Here is a 22,198-nt window from a genome sequence, read left to right on the forward strand (position 1 = left end):
TATTAATGTCATGTCTCCAGCAGTGGAGAGCAGCCTCTCTGCTGCTCTGTTAGCATTAGGGAAAACCATCGTTGTCCAACATGCTGAGCAGGCGCAGGGTTTTTGAGGTGAAACAGACTGAGTTATTTTCATCACCCCAGAGTTGGTTGAAGTTGTTTAATGCTGCAGTGTGTGTTGGTCAGCTGGTCTCATTTGTTACTGCTGATTGCTGCTCCGCTAATGTTAGTCTCTGAGTGACGGCGTAGAAAGTTCACAATATACTTCACGTTTGTCTCGTAATGGTAATTAGTCATGAAATGTTTGCCTTTTTTGAAGATGAGCTACAAGATAACTCTAATGTGTGCGCGCTGTAGACTGTCTGGGTGCTGCACTGCCCTCACAGTTGAGTTTGCCCTTTTTTGTTCCATCAATATCATATTGTTAATTAACATTTAGAAAATCGATTTTTTTGACATTTGTGAATTGATTCAGAATGGTAGGAGATAAGAATCAAGATTCACCCCTAACTTCTATGTTGGAGATTTAAGCAAAATGTATTTTTACTGCAGAGCCCTCAAGAGATACCACATCCAGAGAGGAAAATGCACTCCTGCTTGGATAATGTCATCTACAGGCCAACCATAATCACTGTTGTTATGGTGATAGTTCCAAACTGGTGCTATCATCTAGTACTTGCACCTGAGGCAGCAACGATGGGGGAAAGAGTCTCATTATTTATTCATTTAAATCCATCACTTTTTAACATTCCCATACCATATGTATAAAAGTTCCTGTTGCTGCCATTAGAACAATGATATTTTTCATTTTAAATAATGCTCATGGGGCAAAGTAAAATCTATGAATACATATGTAAAGTATCATTTGAAGGTCAGGGTTCTTGATGACAAACTGCCAGTTGATATTTATTGAGGTTTATAGGTGTTGCAACCTTCAATTATTTAAAGGTAGGGATAATTATTTATATTCTCACATAGATGTGAAAGGAGTTGAGAATACTTTTAGTGAAGGGATGAGAGGCCAGGGTTAGGGTTAGGGTTAGGGCAGGCTGGGCCTACCTAACCATCTATAAGCATGTATTGCACTGTGTATTTATATTAGGAATATTACAATCCATGAATGTCTTATTATTGTGAATGAAAGCAGACCAACTTGTCCAACAATATCTTTTAAAGTGAAGACACCTTTTTCTACTCCACTCATTAAAAGCAATCAAATGACCGCCTACAAGACCCTACAAGTGACTTCACATCTGAGCATCTCATGATCACTTCATTACATTTGACTCTTCTGCATTGATGATGATGTTGAAGTCATCCACAACCCTCAAAGTTTAATTTTATCCCGCCATAACCAAAATAATCCCTCTAGTGTACAGTAAGGTTTGAATGTATGTCTCAAGATGCTCATTATTGCTTGTCCCAAACAAAAATGGCATCCAAAAGTCATATCTGTGTGGTTGTCCAGGTGCCATCTTTGTTTGGATCCAGGAGTAAAGATGCACTCTGTGAAAAGCATCAAAATCCTGGAAGCATGGAAGTCATTTAGGATTAAACACAAGATTTGATGAGCTGTTACAGTAAGAATGTCCTTAACCTGAACTAAGAGTGAAGACAGACAAACTGAGTGTTCATGAAGCCACCTCCCCAGCAGAGACTATTACCATATTCAGATTCACATTGACCTACATCTCCCAATCCTCAATGACTGCATTCTGTCAGTGTGTGTGTATGTGTGTGTGTGTGGCAAGAACTTGCCAGTTGTAGGTCAGCGTGACAGAGGCTGTTGTTGTCGAGTGTGGTGGTCAGAGAGGACAGTGCCCAGGTCACGGGGGATGAAGTGTGTGTGTAGGTGTGTGGAATGCTGTGCTGGAGAGTTGGCACCAGTGCAGGTCAGCAGATACACTGTACCTACTGTTCTCCAAAATATCACAGGGTACATGCCCATATTAGGACATCCTACGTTTGATATGAATAAAACCAGGCCTCATAAATCTCTCACAAAGCTGTTTATTTTTCATCCTTCATTTATGTTACTGATGAGCTCGTTTCAAATGATGAGTAATAGTGGTATGATAACCCTGAGCTCATATAGTAAAGAGTGTAAGCTGTAAGCAGGTGACAGAGGCTTCGATAAGCCCAGAAAAACACACATTTCCCTTACTCTTCTTTAGTGCCACAGAAGCAGACATTCTACCTTTGATGGGCTGATTATGATTTAGCCACAGCCAAGTCAGTTCTAGTCTGGGCCAGTCTCTGTTGACAGATGGAAGACAAAATGTTAGTGTGTGTAAAGGACCTGACAGATGCAGGATTTTAAAGGTAGATGCCAAAAACAATATTTGAGGATTTAAGAAAATCTGGTAATAATATGTTGGCCTTTTTTTAACAGAAACACAACAAAAACATGACATTTTTGCATCTGAGATCAGGGCAAGGTTTCATTAAGTACTATGTTATAATCCAGGTTGAAGTTCACCTCATGCTTGCAAAATTCACTCACCTCCAGATCTCTGACTTCTCCTATTAGAATATTAATGATACAATGATAAAATGCTAGTTGGTTATTGATGAATATCTGTTTGGGTTCTCATGGGATTGGGGTTGTCTAGTGTCTTTATGTGTTTTAGATTTCGTAAATTGTGAGTCTGTTCCCATCCTTCACCATTATCAAATTGTTGTGATACATCACAACAACAGAAACAAGGTCAAATCTCTTCTCCATCTTTCTTTTTAAGTGGCACCAGAAAAACGCTGTGTCAGTGGATGGAAGGCCATCACAAATAGAGAGCTGAATTTACATGAGTCTGTATGTGACTCTCCAGGCCAGCTGATGGGTCATGAAGTCTACGTGTACACTGTGCTGTCTGATTTTTAAAACACAATGTTCGTGTGAAAATGATTTGCATCCACACCAGCATATCCAGGTCATTTTAGTAGAGACGTCTGTCCACTGTGAAACACCTGAACTATAGGAAAACATCAAAATCTCTTCTTCTTGGTCTTCTTTTCAGGTGGCAAATACCAAAACTGCATCTCAGCCAACATCTGGTAAAAAGCGCATGGGCTGATATAATCAAAAATTTAATGGTTGCAACATTGTCTGTCAAATTCAACATAAATACAAGTTAATGACAACAGCTGTATGAACAGCTGTATCAACATTTAGAAAGATACCGTATAGACAAGAAAAAGTTCTTCATAACTTAACTGGCACTGTGAAACTTGCATCATCATTTTGTGAAAGTTGTTTTTTACTCCATATACCCTGAAATACCAGGCTTTCAATATATAAACACTCTTGAGACCATTTTGGAAAAGCTTCATTTTAGGGGAGAAAAACGAAGGCTTAGTCTGGACGGAGGGCTTGAAATGTAAAAAAATGCTTTTAAAAATTGAAGTGAGTTAGTGTGGACATACAGTACTCCTCCTCCAACAAGACAAATAAGAAAAAGCAGCCAATCATCAGACACAATCCTCTGCTTCCTGTTGCAAAACTCTTCCACTGTCCTGTGGACGACCCTTCAGAAAGCAGGGTCATGACCTGTGTGTGTGTGTGTGTGTGTGTGTGTGTGTGTGTGTGTGTGTGTGAGGGGGGGTTGGGTGTCATAGATAAGTGCTGATATTGACACTTGTTTGTTGTGTGTCTCCTGCCTCGTGATCCAGCGACCAGTAGCTTCTTCACATGGAGATAGATCTCTCCTGGCATCACTCAGTTCATATTGTTTGTTTGCAGCTTTACTGCTGATCTTCCAGGAATGACCTCACTGTGTCTGACCTATAGAGAAGTCTCACATGCTGTAAGGCTGAGTACAGTTCCACTGCATGTATGCTCAAATACACTAATGCTACATTCACAGTGGTTCTCTCTGGTCTTCTTTCATGGAGAGAAATAGATTCTTGTCAGGGTGAGGAAGGTCTTGAAAGTTATTCGGTATCTTTATGGAAGAAGGATGTTGTCATTTGTAGGCATTATTCTTATTAATAATAGTGATATTATCTCTCACTGTTTTGTTTTGTGAGTAAAATGAGATTTTGGAACTCAGCGACATCACAAATCAGAAGTCCGACAGGTCAGGAAACGTGTTAAAACTAACACAGACTGTGTAAATATTAACACATCAGTGGTGTCTTGTGTTGATTTTGGCATAACTGGTGTGTTAATGATATTAAAAGAGGAACTGTGTCATGGAGACAAACACAAAGATGTGTAAACACGTGGAACACAAACACATTAGGTGCTATCCAGTGCTTTTTTCAGCCTTGATTTTTATGATGTATGCAACAAAGGTTGCCTGACTTGGAATTGAACTATGGATGTTGTGGTTAAGCATGAGGTTTGAGCCCAACGCCATTATTAATATGAAAATAATGATTTGATAATAAACAAACTGTATGATATGGACACTCTTTCTAAATACCTCAAACACATCTTTGGCATTTCTGTACTAAAATATCTCGTTACTTATTGTCTGACATATACACTGATGATACAAACATTTCTACTGTAAGCTAAAATGAGCTGATAATATCCACCAGGCTGAGGCTGGGGGGGTGATTAGCAGCCACACATTTCTAAGTTCTCTATTTCTCTGTTTAGCGTCATCAGGTTAGGCTAATCCATTGTTGCTAACTTCGGAGCTAACCCCCAAGCTTCAGCATTTATTGACTGACACACTGTAGTCTGTACTGTAAAAAAGATGAGAGAGAGAGCACCGGTGTGAGAGTGAGAGAGAGAGCAGCAGTGATCGAGTGAGCTAGAGAGTGAATGAAGAGAGGGAGCGCTGGTAGCCAGAAAGCCAGTGAATCAGATCAAAAAAAGTTATTTTCTGATTGTTTCACAGCAGTTACGTTCTGGAGGACAAATAAACACACCCACACCCGCACACACCTCCTCGGCCTGGCGGGGGTTCTCTGTACTATTGTAGGGGAAACACTGATATAATAGCTCCAGCATAGTACAGAAAGGCGGCACATTGAGTGAATAAAGTCAGAATCTTCAGGTTATTCTCTTAATTTTGACAATTTTCTCCAAATTCTCAGTTTGATGTGAGAATTTCTGTTATCACTTTATTTCAGGGGTCTATAATTTTAGGGTCCCTAAAAATGTAATTGGAAGTTTCTTAGAAATACTCTGTAATGTGCTACTAATTACAGGCAAAATAAAGACCGTTACTCACTTGAGTTGTTTATTTATTATCATGCAGAGCATTTCCTCTTCTGTAAAGAGCTGCTCCATCTAAACTCACGTAGATATATATTCAGCACTCATTTCACATTCATTTATTATTTACTCCATATATATTGAATTATACGCCTGTCTGTAGACAAATTTCACATTTTTGCATGTTGTGTGCACTTACTCAAAGACTCTCTAGGCTACACTAGCTATCATTGTAATCTAAAAACCTCATACTTTCTCTGTAATAAGGAATTCCAGGAATCTTCTTGTGAATTTACAGTCATATATCATATCTTTGTAGGGAATTATACAGTAGGAAACTACTTATGTGACTGTCAAAATGCACTGTTACCAAACTTTGTCTCTTGTACATTTCATTGTAATGACTGAAAATGGGTGGATGTCCCCTTTAAGGCATTGTGACAGAGGTGCACCTCACTGTTAGTATCAGAGGGTAAAGACAACGAGATGAGGTAATGTTGCATTATGCTCATGTGCAGTGAACTGTATGAGTGTCTCAGCAGCAAAGCACTGACAGGCTCTCACAGCCAGGGGGAGAGCGAGAGAGAGAGAGAGAGAGAGGGGGGTGGGGGTGTGTGTGTGTGTGGGGGGGGGGGGGTGGGAGGGCAAAGCTTATTTGCATGAGAAGGGCTCCTCGGGCCAATGGCCAGACTGGATAGGGGGAATATCAGGATCCAACAGGAAGTGACGTGTCGGGTTACACACTCCTCCCTCTTTTCCTCATGCAGGAGAGAGAGAGAGAGAGAGAGAGAGAGAGAGGGGGAGAGAGAGAGAGAAGGGGCGAGCGGGGTAGAAGTAAATGGGCCAAGCAGCAGTCTCATTCTTGCTGCGTGAGATCACGGAGCGGCAGAATGTGTCGGGATCCGCTCGACTACTGAAAACAAGACTGAACAAGACAGAAGGAGAAGACCCGGAGAGAAGCAAAGGGAGGGAGAGACGAGGACGTAGGAAGGAAGGAAGGAAGGAAGGAGGGCGGAGGAGGAGACTTGGAGGAGTTTTTGGGATCTTTTGGGGATCTACTCTCCGGACAGGATCTAGTTGGCAAGTTGTGCAGCAGGGGCTGAGCTAGCAGCCCTGCCCCGGAGTTACCACAGCCGCCTCACTGCAGCAGGGACAAAATGAACTATCTGGTGAGTGAGTGTGTGTGTGTGTGTGTGTGTGTGTGTGTGTGTGCATGCAAAATCACTGCTTCTATGGCACTCTCTCAATTCTCTGCCTCTTTTAGAGTTTGTCTACTTCCTCGTCCCTGCGGTTAAGTGTGTGTGTGTGTGTGTCTGTGTGTGAGAGAGAGAGAGAGAGTGAGTGTTTTAGCAGGACCTGCTATCCCCCAGCTGTGTACAGACTGGTGTGGTGGTGTAGAGAGGAGGGGAGGAGAAGGAGAGAGGGAGACTGGAGTATGAAGAAAAGGAAAATGTGAAGGGGGAGGAGAGGGAAACTGGAGTTAACATTTTCTCTGTGGATTCCTACCTTTTGTTGGCTCTCAGCGGGGAATGTTTGTGTGTGTGTGTGTGTGTGTGTGTGTGTGTGTGTGTGTGTGTGTTGTTGGGGTAAAGGGTTTAAAGTCAGTGCACATAGGTCGAGGAGACTTCACTCTCCTGTAATGGAATGTGCAGTGACAAAAACTTGAGAAGAAGTCTACTGATTTTTTTTTTGTGTGTGTGCGTGAAGTAAAACGCTACTTATCTGTTGTTGTCTTGGTACGTTTATGAAAACTTGATGAAAGATGTTTTTTAGGCCACTGAGTATAACATAAACTGAAAAATCAAGTATGCGCCGTGAGAAAGAAGTAAAGCTTTTAAAAACAAAGTGAAGAAAAGTGACATTTCTAGGCTGCGTATCTGAACACTTTCATAAGATTGAAGTCAAAGTTTGTCACTTGATACTTGTTATCCCCTTTAGAGCAGCTTTCCTCATTGAATCCTACATACACACAATGTCTTCTTTTAAACCGTCTCCCTTGAATGCATCACTGCACAACTAACAGCAGAAGGCCGTCGTTCTCACCAGAATTTATCCCTTTGGTTTTTTCTTCTCCTTTCTGCTTGTTGCTCTCCGGCACTCAAACATAAACCTCAGTGGACTTTTAGAGGAGAGAATTAGGAAGGTTCATGGCTCAGTGAAGAAAGAAAGGAGAGAGGGAGAGAGAGAGAGAGAGAGAGCTGTGGTCTTTCTTTCTGCTGACTCAGAGGAAAGTGGAGCGAAATGAAGGTTTTATGGCCAGAGGACAGAGGGAGGCGATCAGTCGGGTGAAAGAGAAAAAAGGCTTCAGTAATACAGGAGCGGAGAGAGGCAGGAGAAGATGATATGCGCCAGTATTGAATATGACATTGATTTAGTAAAACAGAGAGAGAGACAGAGGGGAGGAGAGGAAGAGAATAATGGTTTGATAAGGAGGGAGAGAGAGGAGCAGTTGGACAGAAAGGAAGGAGGAGAGGAGGTAAAGATAGGAAGGAGAGAAAGAGAAACTGGCAGTTCTTCCCAGCTATTGTTTTTGAGACGTCTGCGTCAGTGTGTGTGTGTGTGTGTGTGTGTGTGTGTGTGTGTGTGTGTGTGTGTGTGCGTGTGTGTGTGTGTTTGGGGTAACTACACAGTCAGGAATGTGGCAGACAGTGAAATACTGTGGAGGAGCTCGCTGTGTGTGTAACAAGTAATTACACGTCAGTAATTAGTGTGTAATTAATACAAAAGAACATTCCACTGTTGAAGAGCTCAGAGGCAGCCTGATGTGTCCACTTCTTCTCAGTCTGTATTCAGGTATCAGGTCAGTTTTCAATCTAAGTGGAAAATAAAGTGCTTAAATTTGAAACTTAGTATGGCTCAGTGTGTGTGTGTGTGTGAGAGAGAGAGAGAGAGAGAGAGAGAGAGAGAGAGAGGACCTCAGGTTCACTCATTCATCCAAAGAATCAGGTTTCTCTGACTCTAACTTGATCCTGGCTAATTAAACACACACACACACATGGCTAATCTGACCTGTCGACCTATCAGAGGGATTAAATGTTAAGAGAGGAGCTATCAGATGGAGGTGTTGACAGCAGGATTAGACTGATATACTGTATGGGTTCTTTGAGAGTGATGTTGTTGCACAAAAACACTAGTTTTTAACAAATGTTACTCCATCAGGAGGAAATAGTGCATTCGTCGGGGACTATTTTCAGCTGCGGATGAATCCACATTCGGTGCTCTAGTGACTATTTCTGGCAGCAGGACGGTGTATGTGTGGGACTGAGTCAAAATAAACTACAGTGTTTGGTTCATGGTAATGAAGGAACATGTCACCCAGTGTACCAGTGTGACTCACAGATGCGTTTTAATACTTTTTGAACAATAACGGAGCTCCGTTGCACAGAGGAATAAGATGTATCAAACAATACTTGTTTGTAGTTCAGTTCATTGTTTGGTACTGCACCTGTGGTTTGTTGAAAATACATACAAATATAGAGAATAACCAGACTAAAGCATTTTTGTCAAAGTGAAATGAAGTCAGGTTGTATCTGATCAAAGAATAAGTCAATAGAAATATAATATGATATGAAGCTGATCAGCCCAGATGGTCATATCTGTTGTTATTCATATCATTTTCCAGTGAGAGGTTACATATTCAGCAACTTACAAGCTAATTGTTTTGTACAGAGTTGCGGACGTATCTCCCCGCTGCAGCCACATTCTAGGATGTAACATCCCCAAAACCTGATGACATTTCACAGAATGAAATAATAACAGCTGTGTGTGAGGGTCTTGTGCTTGCAGAGGATGAAAGAGAGAAAGTGAAAATGACAAAATTTTTTAAATTTTATCCACAATCCCAAAGTATTTATCGATCAGTGGGAAAGGGAACGTGGTTTGTCTACATCACAAACCCTTTCATCTAGCTCCCTGCTTCATCCTGTTGTTTTGCATATATGAACTCTCCATTCACCGTCACTGATAGAAACATGAAGATGTGAATGATCTCAGTGTTGGAGTAAGAGCTCTAGGTGGTCCTCACAGTGTCAGTACACATTTCTTTGTCCATGTATTTCTCCTGACTCACTGTCTGAGTCATGTAGGCCTGGCTCACAGCAGGAATTCCCCTCTGTCTCCTGCATGACACACACACACACACTCGCTCACGTCTTGAGGCCCCCCAGGGTGTTCTGGCTCCGTTCATCAGCCACCCACCCCCCCCACCCCCATCTACCAAACCAACCACACACATGCACACAGATCCACCCAACACAGTCGTCTTTAACTAACCCCTTAGTTAAAGCACACACAGGTGTCACCCATAAAGTCAGTGGAGCAGTGAATCAGCCAATCAGAGCAGCCAGTCATTAACCAGTCAGACAGTAAAGTTCAGCACTCTGTTTGGTTATTCAATCACATAAGAACAGTGTTTTCAGCCAGATCCTGACTTAACCTGACAGTTTGTGTCAGTACAGAAGCTTAAATCGGCCTGTGTGACTCACACATGCCAGTAAACTTGACTCAGACGTTCACCTTTGACCCACATACCATGTGCCTCTGGGACTCCGCACTGAGCACCTGAACAGGCTTCAGAGACGCCGCTGGAGATGGCCAGTCGTGGGTGTCACGGCTCAGTTCAGCATGTCAGATCATGTTAGATAAATACCTGCGTTGGAGGACAGCAGGGTTTGATCATGTGATCTGTACGGCAGACGGATGCAATGCAGTTTAAAAGAATACATACATTTTTTTATTGTGAATTTCTGATCGATAATAATAAGATTTCACTGGTGTTCTTGAGCAGGTTGTTATACATCATATTGACCAGTCTACATCAGATATATCTTCTCTTACTTGCCCCCCCCCCCCCCACCGACAGAGTTTAAATGTGGAGGAAAACTCCAAAGCTTTTATTTACATTGATTGATTCATTGATTGATTTGAAGTGTCCTGCACCACCTGCTGCCTGGCCCATATTGGGTTACACACAATACTGAATAACAACCGAGCTGATCTCATAACAGTCATGATGTACATTTGCACAAACTCATTGTCTTATTCTAGATAAAGTTGTTTTTGCCTTTATTAGGTGATGTATGATGGAGAGCTGATAGGAAATCAGAGGAGAGAGAGAGGGGTGAGATATGCAACAATGGTTCTGACCAGACAAGAATCAGCAGTGTTGCAAATACACAGTCAGCATTTTAATAGATCAACAGGATGCTCCAACATTCTTTACTTTCAATAATTGCTCCAAAACAAGAACATGTAAAAAATGATTATTGTATTGTGACGTCATTGAGTCTGCTGCCAGCTGCCAGAACAGTGCCTATGACACACTGAGAAGTAGACCAGAGCTGACAGACAAGGCCTTGTCCTGCTCTGGACTGACTCATAGCACTCTGGTCATGGACGGTCCATTACAGAGAGGGTTCCCATGCAAATCAGCATTCTTCAGTGGTCAGCTCCCAGAACGTGAATAGACCGGATCAAATTTAATTTTTTCAGTCATTAACAGGTCAGGTTTCCAGAATGTTTGATTGTGTTGTCTTTAAGGTAAGCCTGGATACTGAGCTCACTTTTTCAGCTACTGATTAAACACACATCAGTGTGTTTTTCCAGATGTTCTATGTGAAAAAGTAGTTTAAAGCCTTTTGTGTCTCCAGAGGGAGCTGTGTGAAATCTGATAAAACTGCCTCAAGTGATGTCACTTGAGTCAGCAGTGAGGTTACCAGACCCCTGTAACCCGCTCCTCATCTCTGCTGGAGGCTAGCAGCTACATTAGCCGCTACTAGCATAACACACCTGAATCTTCAACCAAACTGTCGTCAGTTCAGTTGCATTGTGGGTTATGTAGGTGCCAGGTTCTGACAAGGAAGAAGAATGCCTTTAATAAAAAAAATGAAAATCTGGTTGTGCTGTATTGATTCTGATCTATCCATGATATAGGTGTTGTAGGAGCGTAATGCTAAATCAGGGGAGTACTCTTAAAGCAGCAGGTGGTTGGTAGTTAGCACTGGCTTGAATGTATATTCTGCTCTTGTTAACATGGGTACATGATACCAACAGTCCAAAGACAGAACATGAGAATCATTGTTGAATTTTATTTAAAAAAAGGAAACTAATGTCTGATGTTGAGCTCAGCCGCATTTTACTATCTGTTGAAAGCTCCAAAAATCTCAGAGCTCTGATTATTTGCCAGACAAATTTATCAGAAAAGTCTACAGCTCAGGGAGGAAATATGAAGTTTTATTTTCTGATTTCTTTTTTTTTTCCAAATAACTAAAGCAAAAACAAAAATGCCAGATTCAGCAGGGTAGTTTTGTTTCTGTCTGGGTTTGGAGAGATATGCATCTTTACATCTGTGCAGACACACAACTTCATATAAACTCAAGGATGCTTAAATATTGAAAACTTTCTCACTCATTTCTCAGAACCTCAGAATGTAAAGACTAACTCCTGCTCTCTACCTGTATTTGTTTGCCATTGGTTTCACACTACAGTGGAGTACAGTTAGCAGACAAACAACAAGCTATGAATCACTGGATGTTTTTCCCCCCGCTGCTCAGTGCTGAATCATAGAGTCAACACTGCAGTCTCAGCTGCAGCGTTCTCAACAGATTTATGTGAGCGATCAAAGTGTCACAGTTCACCAGTGAGGAGATTTATGCCCCTGTGGTTGTGGAACCTTTTTAAACCTTTTTAACACCTTTTGGTGTGTTGTTTTTCTCAGTATTTCTGTAGAGATGAAGCATTACAAGTTACTGATGTTATGAATGTTTTTCATGCTGCTTCATGTCATAAGAGTTTTGTCCTTCTGTACGCTGAACATCGTATTCCAGTGTGAGGATAAACACTTCAGCTCTTCATCATAAATATGTTTTGAGCAGAGGAATAAAAACTGTCACACACACGTTGATCAGAGGGTGTGTCAGCAGCTTTTAGCTCAGGTTTTGTCTACTTATGTAAGTGCAGGTTAGTAAAGCCCTTAAACACAGGTGTGGGCTGCTGTGTGTACATACACAGACACACAATCTTTTCTAAAGGTGGCAGAGTCTGTTCTTTGGAACTCTAAGACCTTTATATGGCTGAACCTTCACATGGAAATGGAGTCTGATAGAATTACTGGGCAGCTGAAGGACAAATAGCAAATGAAACAACAATCTCATTTCAGGGTCCCTGTTTGAAAGCACGAGCCCGGTTCCAGCCCGGTACCTCTGAACCCCCAAGATTAGTGTTGGGTCCAAGTGACCGATTGTAGCTCTGTATTAAAAATGGAGAAATCATCTTCCTTCATACCTAGCTTGTTACTTAGCTACATCTATCAACTCCACAGCTCAGCACACATGTGAACCTCAAATTAGCTGCAAAATTGAATGTCTCATTTAAGACAAAGTAAACAAACTGCTGTAGCTACAAGTCATGGATAGACATTTGTATATTTACATGCTTTTAATGTGCTGCAGCTGATCAGCTAATTAGCTACGTAGCTGCTAACCAACGTTAGCGGTGCACTTTTCACCAGTGTTTAGTGGCTCATTCAAAAGTTAACTGCAGGACAAGATGTGTGTTCATGTTTGTAAGTTATCAAGTTTTGATGATGTGGACACAGACTGTTGTTTCATTCACTACCATGTTTAAAAGAGGAAGGTATCAGGCCTCATATTGCACTTTACTTTAACAACCGCGTGTTAAATATTTTATATATTTTAAGATTTTATTTAAACATTGGACATCTTGAATGTTGTTTTCATTTAAGACCATGGACAAAAGTTCCTGCTGTAAGTGTTTTACAGAATAAATGGAAAACAAAATGATATTGGTCTAAAAAAATAATTGGCGACAAGATGAGTTGGATGCAAATGTTCAGAATGTTGTCAGTTAACTTTAACTAACGACAACTCTTCAATTGACAAATTTAGACTGACATGTAAAACATGAAGCTGATTTCACCCAGTAACTGCTGCTTCCATATCAACTGAAAATGATGAACAAAACTACCTCCAGTCCCAAACAGAAAATGGTGAACATGAACATGATGTGGGGTTGAAACAACATTCAGTTCAGTCTGATAATCAAGCTGAAATGGGGGCTAGTGGGTGCTACTCAGCTCTGTATGCTGTAACTAATTTTAGATGAATGACTATTTTTACTTGAAGAGAAATGACATGGTGATAAAGTATGTTCCAGTCAAGTCCCAGCAAAGCAGAAGCACCCGTCATTGCGTAGGATGTTTTGGTTCTTCCGCCCTCCATCTCTCACTGTTGTGTATGAGGTGGAGCTGCTTTCAACCAGCCAAGTATGTGTGTGTGTGTGTGTATGTGTATGTATGTGTATGTGTAAGTTTCTAGCAGGGTTGTCTGTCAACAGGTTAAGCAACACTGTGACCACGCCTCTGTGAGTCTGTCCTGCTTCAGGCAGCACAATCCCTGCTGTTGTTTCTGCTGTTAGTCACAGCCTGAGGGCAGGAATTTTTCAGCCAGGATTTAGGGCTGCACCACATATCGTTTCAGCATTGACATCACAATTTACGCATGTGTTGCAGGATGCACAATGTCAAGTAAGGCAAATTAACGCAAACACATCATGCTACAACTTTAGGTGTGCTCTGGTGAAGGAGTGCACTTCATCAATTTATCAAACAACCAAAGCAGGCTGCACCAGTCGCCCACCACAACCTGAAAATGAGTCCTGCTTGTTTTGGTTGTTTGATAAATGGATCAAGCGCAACCCATCACCAGAGCACATAGAGAACTGATGGCTGTGCATGCAGAGTCTGCATATCACCTGCCTGTAAACAAGCACACGGCGATATATATCACAGAAAAAAAGACATTGCAATGTCATTTTTTTTCCAACATCGTGCAGCCCCAGCTGGGATCATTCTGTAAAACAGCAGCCTTATTTCGTAGCAACAAAAGTTGCAAAGAATGCAAATTTCAAATTCTTTTCAGATGAGCCCTAGAGGGATTTGGAAAAGGTCAGCACTAGGGGTGATGATGTGGACACAGGCTGTTGTTTCATTCACTATCATGTTTAAAAGAGGAAGGTATCAGGCTTCATATTGCAATTAAATTTAACAACTGAGTATTGAATATTTTATACATATTTTAAGATTTTATTTAAACACTGGACATCTTGAATATTGTTTTCATTTCAGACCATGAGCAAAAGTTCCTGCTGTAAGTGTTTTACAGAATAAATGGAAAACAAAGTTTTATTTGTCTCCCCCTTTTTTTTTTTTTGCTGATCTGAAAAATGATCCGATCCGTGACACAAATCCGTGATACAATCAGAACCGTGAGTTTTGTGATCCGTTGCACCCCTAGTCAGCACCTTAGAGAACTAGAGGGGACTGAAGAGGTGGAGAAGCTGGAGAAGAAATGCGCCTCATTGTTTGGGTTTAATGTTACTAGGAGGCTCTAGTAAACATTTTATTGTGATATAAGATGAGAAAGAAGCAAAATCATTCAAGGAGTGAACATCAACACTGAGGGACATCTACCAAGGAAGATTCTAACCTCAAAAGTTCTGATGAACAGTTGTTTTGTTTTTTAAAGGGGTATTCCACCAATTTAGCATAACATTAACATACAAATGGGGGACTTGTAAGAAAGATTTGATAAAGAATGGTCTGAGATATCCTGACTTTTAGTCCACAAAATCACTGGATCCTACATTTACCATGATGCAACTTGAAGGTGCGATTATCCTTTAATGTCTTTAAGGTTCCGTCTTTAGGTTAGACTCTTTGGAGAATTATACTCGTGTCAAAAAGCTGAACGACAAGCACCCAGAACAAGCATTCGGAACATCAAGACAAAATATCAATTCTGGTACCACAGAACAATAACTGAAGTATTAATAGTTTAGAAATGATGAATGACTAATGTGTCAAGCTCTCTCCATGTGCTCTCTGTCCAGCTTTCTCCAGCGCTGCCGCAGCACTAGAATGAAGTGTAGAGACAGGTCTGGCTCTGCAACACTAGTGTCCCAGTTCAGTTCCAGCTAGATGCTCCACTGGGTGGAGGATTCTTTTCTGCTGTTGTACGAATCAGCCGTGCACTCAACTATTTCTCAAGAACAGGCTGACGTGCCAAGACAGGAAAAGAGGGAGGAGGGGGGGGGGAGGGAAGGACGGACTGAAGGAGAGAGAGAGGTAGGAAAGAAGTGGAGAGTAGGAGAGAGAAAGAGGATGGTGGAAGGAAAAAAGAGAATGACACAAAGAAAGGAAGGAAAAAGATTTGCCGTGCTTTATGTGTTGTTTTCTCATCTTTCTGATCAAATGAAGCTGGAAGAAGCTGGATGTCAAGTGTGTGTGTGTGTGTGTGTGTGTGTGTGTGTGTGTGTGTGTGTGTGTGTGTGTGTGTGTGTGTGTGTGTGTGTGTGTGTGTTGTGACACCTCTGGAATGTGAGATAACAGGAGAGTTGTGTGTTTGTATGTGGAGGCTGTGGAATGCTGTAGTAAGTGGGACTGTGTGTGTGTGAGACAAAGAGAGAGAGAGGGCGAGAGACAGGCCTAGGCTTGCTTCAGAATTACCAAGCATATACACAGAAACACACACACACACACACACACACACACGCTTGTAACATTTTGTTCCACTAAAACACAGAGCCAAGTTACAGGAGAGTATCTGTAGAACAGAAACAGACTGACCTGTCATTACTAGTCACACTGTGACTTTAACAACCTTTAAGTTGCTCAAGAAAGAAAAAAGGGAGGGAAACTATATGTTCATCTGCAACAATTTTAGTATTTTAGATATTTTAAAACTCCAGCTTGGGCTCTCAGGACCTGTGATGAGTGTTTTTGCACTTTATTGACATTTTAGACTTAACAATATGAAGAAATTGACAGACGAATCAATGATGAAAACAGCTGTGACTCTGCTTTACAATCTGCAGGAAATCATTCATATGTAATTATTATTTGGCATCTCAATCTGAAGTATTCCTCTATTTGTAGTTTATGATATGCACTGTTTTCTGTTGTTAATTACACATTAGGTCAAACATTTGTGTATGTTTTGCCACTGACACACACACACACACACACACACAGGTTTGCAGCAGGATCTCCTGTACGCTGCTTGTGTCTTAATGACTGTTTTCTGTCATGTGTGCGGAGACAGAAAGTCTTGTGTGTTTTTGTCTTGTACCTTATTGCTTGTGTGTACGTGTTCTCTGCTGTGTGTGTGTGTGTGTTCTCTGCTGTGTGTGTGTGTGTGTGTGTGTGTGTGTGTTGTCGGGCTTCAGTGGACCTGAGGGGCTGCTCTGAACCGTGTAAATGTACAAACTGGTTGAATAGATTAATATTAATCATGTAGAACAAGTCACATTTCAATAAAAGCTTTTTTTGTAAAGCAGTCAGTGACAGGATTTCAGTGATCCTGGCATTTCTACTTTGAAGCAGAGTGATGCCTCTTCTTCAGATCAATGCAAATCAGGTTTGAGTCACAACACAGTGTTTCTTCTGACTGCAGCTGTGCCTCACTGCTGGAGAGCCTGAGAGTAGTGATGCTGCTCAGTCATTCTGTCTGTTCACCCCATCTTCACCTGGATGAAGCCTTTTGATTTTTAATGACCACATGACCACTCCTGTCTCACCATCTTCAGCACAAATTTACAGTTTTAGCTCCACTTGTAACTTCTAACTGTGTGTGAACTTTGTGAATGCAAAGGAAATTTTGTGCGTATTCCGGGTCTTTATGATTCTTCATAAACCTACAGAGACGAGAGGGAAAGGGAGAGAGACTGGAAGGAAATAACAGACAGAACTGGAGTTTCTGCTGAGTTCTGAGTTCAGTCGGAGGCTGAACTGAACACAAAAATCAATGTGACTGTTGCTAGCTAGTTTACAGCTGACATACAGTTGGTATTTCAGCGGCCAAATTGCCATGAATGATGTGAGACAAAAATTAGTTTTACTTTCTGTCTGAACTCACCTTGTTCTATCCAACACTTTGTGGCCTAGTGGCAGCTTGCAGGTCAGTGGTTCCCAACCAAGAGGTCATGAAACCATTAATGACATGGGAAAGAAGGAAAAAAATGCAAAATGTAGTTTATTTTTCAGCTTTTTCTCAAATGTTTAATTTTTTTTTTTGTTTATGTCTAAAAATCTAAAGGGATAATCATAATCTTTGGTTGACCTGCTCACAACTCATAGACATGCAAGGAGTTGCGACTAGATGATGCTTGGCTCTGAAGGGTCACGAACCAAAAAGACTGGGAACCAGTGCATCTAGTAGTGTTTTTATGCCAGGATCTCCCAGCACGACATCAGGGCCCCTCCTGCCCAACCACCTTTGCACCTCATTGAAGTGGTGAGAGGCTGAAAGCCGTGACTGGTCAGGGTTCAACCTGTAATCTCATGTCTCTCAGCCAAGTCACAGCAAACATTTAGGGCTACATGATCACCTAATCTGATATAATGACAATTCTTTCTCACTGTGAGCACTTGCAGGACAGCTCAGCTCTGTCACACTTTGTAGAAACATTTTCTTAATCAAATCATCATTCTGGTTTAACCTCTACCCATAGAGAGCCAGTAATGTACTGAGAAATTCTACAAAGCAAACAAGCACATAAGTCAGTTCAGTGAGATCATCCTCCTTCACCTCAGCTAGCCCCGCTTTGCTCTGCCTAGCTCCAGCTCCCTCCAAACACGCCAGACTCACCCTGATGAGCCTCCACTCACCCAGATTCACTCCAGGCTGCAAAGAGAACGTGGAGCCTGAAGAGCTGTTTGACTTACTGCAAGAGAGCTGGAGCATGGACAGAGCAGACGACTGACGAGAGAGAAGAGAGAGGAACAGCAGACATTGTGTTAAATAGACACACACACACACACACACACACACACACACACACACACACAAAACCTCTTGTGGCAGGCTACTATTTGTCCCCAGGGGTCAAACAGGAGGCAAGAGACAAAGGATATAAAGCCACACACGCACACATTACACACACACACACACACACACTGACACACTCACACAGATGAGCGACCTGTCTATACTGAGCTCGCTCCACCAGCTGTTCACATTACTTCCTCCTCAGTGGACACCTCTCCACTCCTCCGTTTCTCTTCTTTTCTTTCAGCTGTTTGGACTTGTTGGATATTCCAAAAGATATTTGAGATATAAACAGTATGCAAACCACAGGCTCACAATTAAAGGAATCATACCAGTTTAGCTTGTTTTTATCCAATCATTTACATATTACAGATACTATTAATTCTACACCATGAGGGCTGCAACTATTGATTATTTTCAGTATTTGTTAAAGGACAGGTTCACAATTTTTCAAGTCTGTTTTAAAACAACAGTCAGGTGTCCATATGAACAGTGAAAGAGGTTTTCATACTGTTCATACTGGCTATTAAAAGATCTCCTTCAAATGTGCTTTCAATGTAAGTGATGGAGGCCAAAATCCACAGTGTGTCCACTCAGTCATTTAGTGCAAAAATGCATTTAATAGTCAATGTGAAGCTTATATGAGGCTTCATCAGTCTGAGTTAGTCATATCAAGTGGATATCTGACACATTTACAGTCTTTTTAGCATCAAATTCCCTCTTTGTGTTTCCTCAGACAGTGTTTCCCTGTTGAGCTGTGGTGGAAGTATAGTAACAAAAAGAGGGACTTTGGCACTAAAAAGACTTTAATGTTGAAAGATATCTACTTGATTTGACTCATTATTAGCTTCAGATAAACTTACTTAATACATTTTTGCACAGAAGGAGGACTGTGGATTTTGTCCCCCATCACTGACATTGTAAGGTCATTATGAAGGGATCTTCTAATGGTCAGTATGAACGGGAGGAATGATTACAGAAAGAAAAACATGTTACAATGTTCATTTGGGCTCCTGATTGTTGTTTTAAGACAGACTTGAAAAATTGTGAACCTGTCCTTAAAGATACTGACTATTTTTAATATTAAATGTATCAATTAATCTGCAGAATGTCCGTCACAATTTCCATAAAGTCCAAAGCGATGTGTTGCTGTGTTCGACCGACTGTCAAAAGAGTTTCAGTTTACAATGATATGAAACAGAAAGAAGCAGCAGTTCCTCACACTGGAGAAGCTGGAACCATTAGTGACTCATTGTTTAATGGACACATTGTTTCAGTGTAATGTGATAGCTTGTGTTCCACGTACCTTTGAGGTAGCAAGTGGTGTCTGTTTTCTTTGTATAACAGTGTGGAAATCAAGTTCAGTCACTTGAACAAGGTAATCCGTCACAGTGGACCTCATGTCTGCTATAATTGTTATCAAAGTTATGCTAATGGTTCATAATATAATCAATGGAAATAAATTTCTGGTCATCGGTGCTCAGTAATATGTTGTAAAACTATAAACGAATCAAATTCAGGTCACTGTCATCCAAGTTCATCATAACCTCTGAAGTGATCGCAATAGCAGAAGACTGAAGTGGACATTTTTTGACTAAAGGTTGGATTGACAGTCTTTTACCCAAAAGGTGTGATGATTGTCTGGAGTTACAACTGTTTGGTTGTTGGTTAATTTTAGCACTTGGCAACAATTCCAGTCCTGACAATAAAATAGTGAGTAGAGGAATTCACATTTCTGCTGGAAACATAGATTATAATTCATGCTAACTGCATGTTTAGCTGGCAGATTAAGATTTACATCAACTTCAAACTACTGTAATCACTCTCAATGGTATGTTGATGACCTTACATCATTCAAACAAGGCAGAAAAGTTTACAAGTGAAACGTAGTCACAAGATGTGATTCTATGTGGAATCAGCATCAGTGAAGTCTCGGCACTTCACTTAACCTTCAGCCCTTTAAACTCCTCCATCCCTCTTTACCCTCTCTTTTGTCCTTCCTCTCTTCTCTTTCATCCTCCGTCGTCTCCCTGAGCACTCTCATTGAAGTGTTGGCGTCGCTCTGCGGCAGCCGGTTGTCCTGGCATTGGTCGTCATGGTAACAGCACATTGTTAGACCTGTTGCTGCGGGGATTTATCCCGAGAGGTCTGGGTAATGTGATTAGCTCCCACTGTGTTCTCATTTCTCCACACTTCCAGCCTGCCTCTGTAGAGTGGATGTACAAGTGTCTACTTGATGGCTTTCTCACACTGATTAGCAGACGAGGAGCCACGTCTGCACACAGCTGACTGGGCTTTTTAAAGGTTGAAACTGAGGATTTAGTACTTTAGATGCTTAACTAACTTTTCTACCAGAATGTGGAATCTTTAAGTTTGACTGTGTGTATGCCAAAATGCTACTACTACGTGTAAAAACTTGACACTTTTTACTTATGAATTTATTTGACCATTGGTTAATTGGTCTGTCCAACACAACTACTAATGCTGCTCATGTTCAGAGGTTGAATCCTGGTGTTTTTGGTGACCCCCATGATGTTTATTATTACATCTTTCCATTTTGGACAATCCACAACCTCTAATGTCATCATCAAAGCAGTATGCAAGCAAGTTTGCTCACAAGATATATTGAAATATTCACAAAAATTAAACCTCCGAAAGGATTTTTAATCAACTTATCACTGCACATCAGGATTAATATTAGGAATTCCATGAGCATTTTATGATAAAGTGTCATTTACAGTACTGTACATGTGTTGTGATCATTTGTGAAAAACTTTGCAGCAACAACAAATTACAGACAAGTCAAAAGGTTAGATGTCATTAATTGTCATTTGAAATACAGAAAGGTGAGTAGCGTGCAGCTTTGCCTGTGTTGCAGCAAATCATTCGTAGCCCATCCTGAAACTTCATTCAAACAAAAGAACACTTTGATTTGAGCTTTGTGGCACATGTCATACACAAATGTACAAAAGAGACACTCAGAGGGAAAACCACTCCCTTTCTTGAGTTGTACTGTTAATCTGATCTACCATTCTGTAACAGCCACAGTTCCTACATGACGTTTGTTGCTGATGGTCACGCCTTCTAGTTCAGTATTTTGATGACTCAAAGTGAAGTAAACCCTTCAATGAAATTGGAAGTTTTTCTTGGATCATTTATCCACTGTTATGAGTAAAAAGACTCTGCTTGCTGTTGTTGGACAGGAGTTTCAGCTGATTTCACCTGAGTTCAGTCACTCAGGTGTGGAATTTAGTCAGTAACCATAGAAATATTTAGCAAGAGTGGGCATGTACTTTACAGTGAGGTAAGGAGCTGAACACCAGGGAGCGAATCAAATGGAAATGTCACGGCTTCACATTTCTGCTTAACTCTCTCTGTGTCTCTCCCTCTGTGTTTAAAAGGCTGCTATGATTCCCACAGTCACCTCTGTTTGTTGCAACAACATATTCAGATCCAGCTCGTTGTGGGTTTGATGTTGACACACATACTGGTGCAAAGAAATTGCTTGGAAGATACAAGGGCTAGGTGGCATTTTAACATTTTTAACTAAACGTTTTTTGTTTTTTTTCAACAAATGAATCCAAAATTCAGCTGTACCAGAACATCACCTAGAAGTGCAGTCGAAAAGTCCATACAGTTTAAAAATGAGCAATTTAGTGATTTAAATGGATATTGCATTAAAGAATAAATTAAGATAATTACAAGTCTGGCTGGACATTCAATTCATGGCAACTTCCAGTTGTTGACAGTTTTCAGTGCTTATTTTGGTACCAAAAAATATTAAAGTTCAATACTACTAATTGTTTTCACATCAAAATTGCAATATGAAGGAATGGTAAATTCTAATTGCAAGGGCTGTAATTTTTTATTACATTATTATCAATGTCTCAACAACCTATAAAAAGTTATAAAAGGTGTAGATGTAGGTCAGCTGTAATTGATTAACTTAAATTCTGTCGCTTAGCCAAACTACAAATTAGCAGCTAGTTAGCTAGGTGGTTTTCAAGTGAATAATGGATGGCTGGTTGTGAAGTGTAGTCAGAATCTCCTAGTTAAACTTCAAAATAAATTATTTTATTATTTTAACCTTATCAGCATTAAAGTTCTGAATGAGGAAGCAGTTAAGCTAGCTGTGCTGCCTGTCTGTCAAGCTAATGTTGCTGTTAGCTCAAGCAGCTACAGTGCAGAGCTGTAGC

The 22,198-nt window shown here is 40.9% G+C and overlaps 1 protein-coding gene across 3 annotated transcripts in view; it reads left to right on the forward strand.

Moving 5' to 3' along the window:
* The window catches only part of bcar1 (BCAR1 scaffold protein, Cas family member), a 98,840-nt gene that overhangs the window by 37,826 nt on the left and 38,816 nt on the right, over positions 1-22,198 (forward strand). The window contains exon 1 of one of the 3 annotated variants that reach the window (XM_067588675.1): positions 5,947-6,329. The exons of the other annotated variants lie outside the window; for them this stretch is intronic. Coding sequence (XP_067444776.1) covers positions 6,318-6,329 — 12 coding nt within the window. The 5' untranslated portion in view covers positions 5,947-6,317. Of the gene's footprint in view, positions 1-5,946; positions 6,330-22,198 lie in introns of those variants that run through there. 3 annotated transcript variants of the gene reach the window in all.

Source organism: Thunnus thynnus, chromosome 5, assembly GCF_963924715.1.
Source record: "Thunnus thynnus chromosome 5, fThuThy2.1, whole genome shotgun sequence".
In the NCBI taxonomy this organism is placed as follows: domain Eukaryota; kingdom Metazoa; phylum Chordata; class Actinopteri; order Scombriformes; family Scombridae; genus Thunnus; species Thunnus thynnus.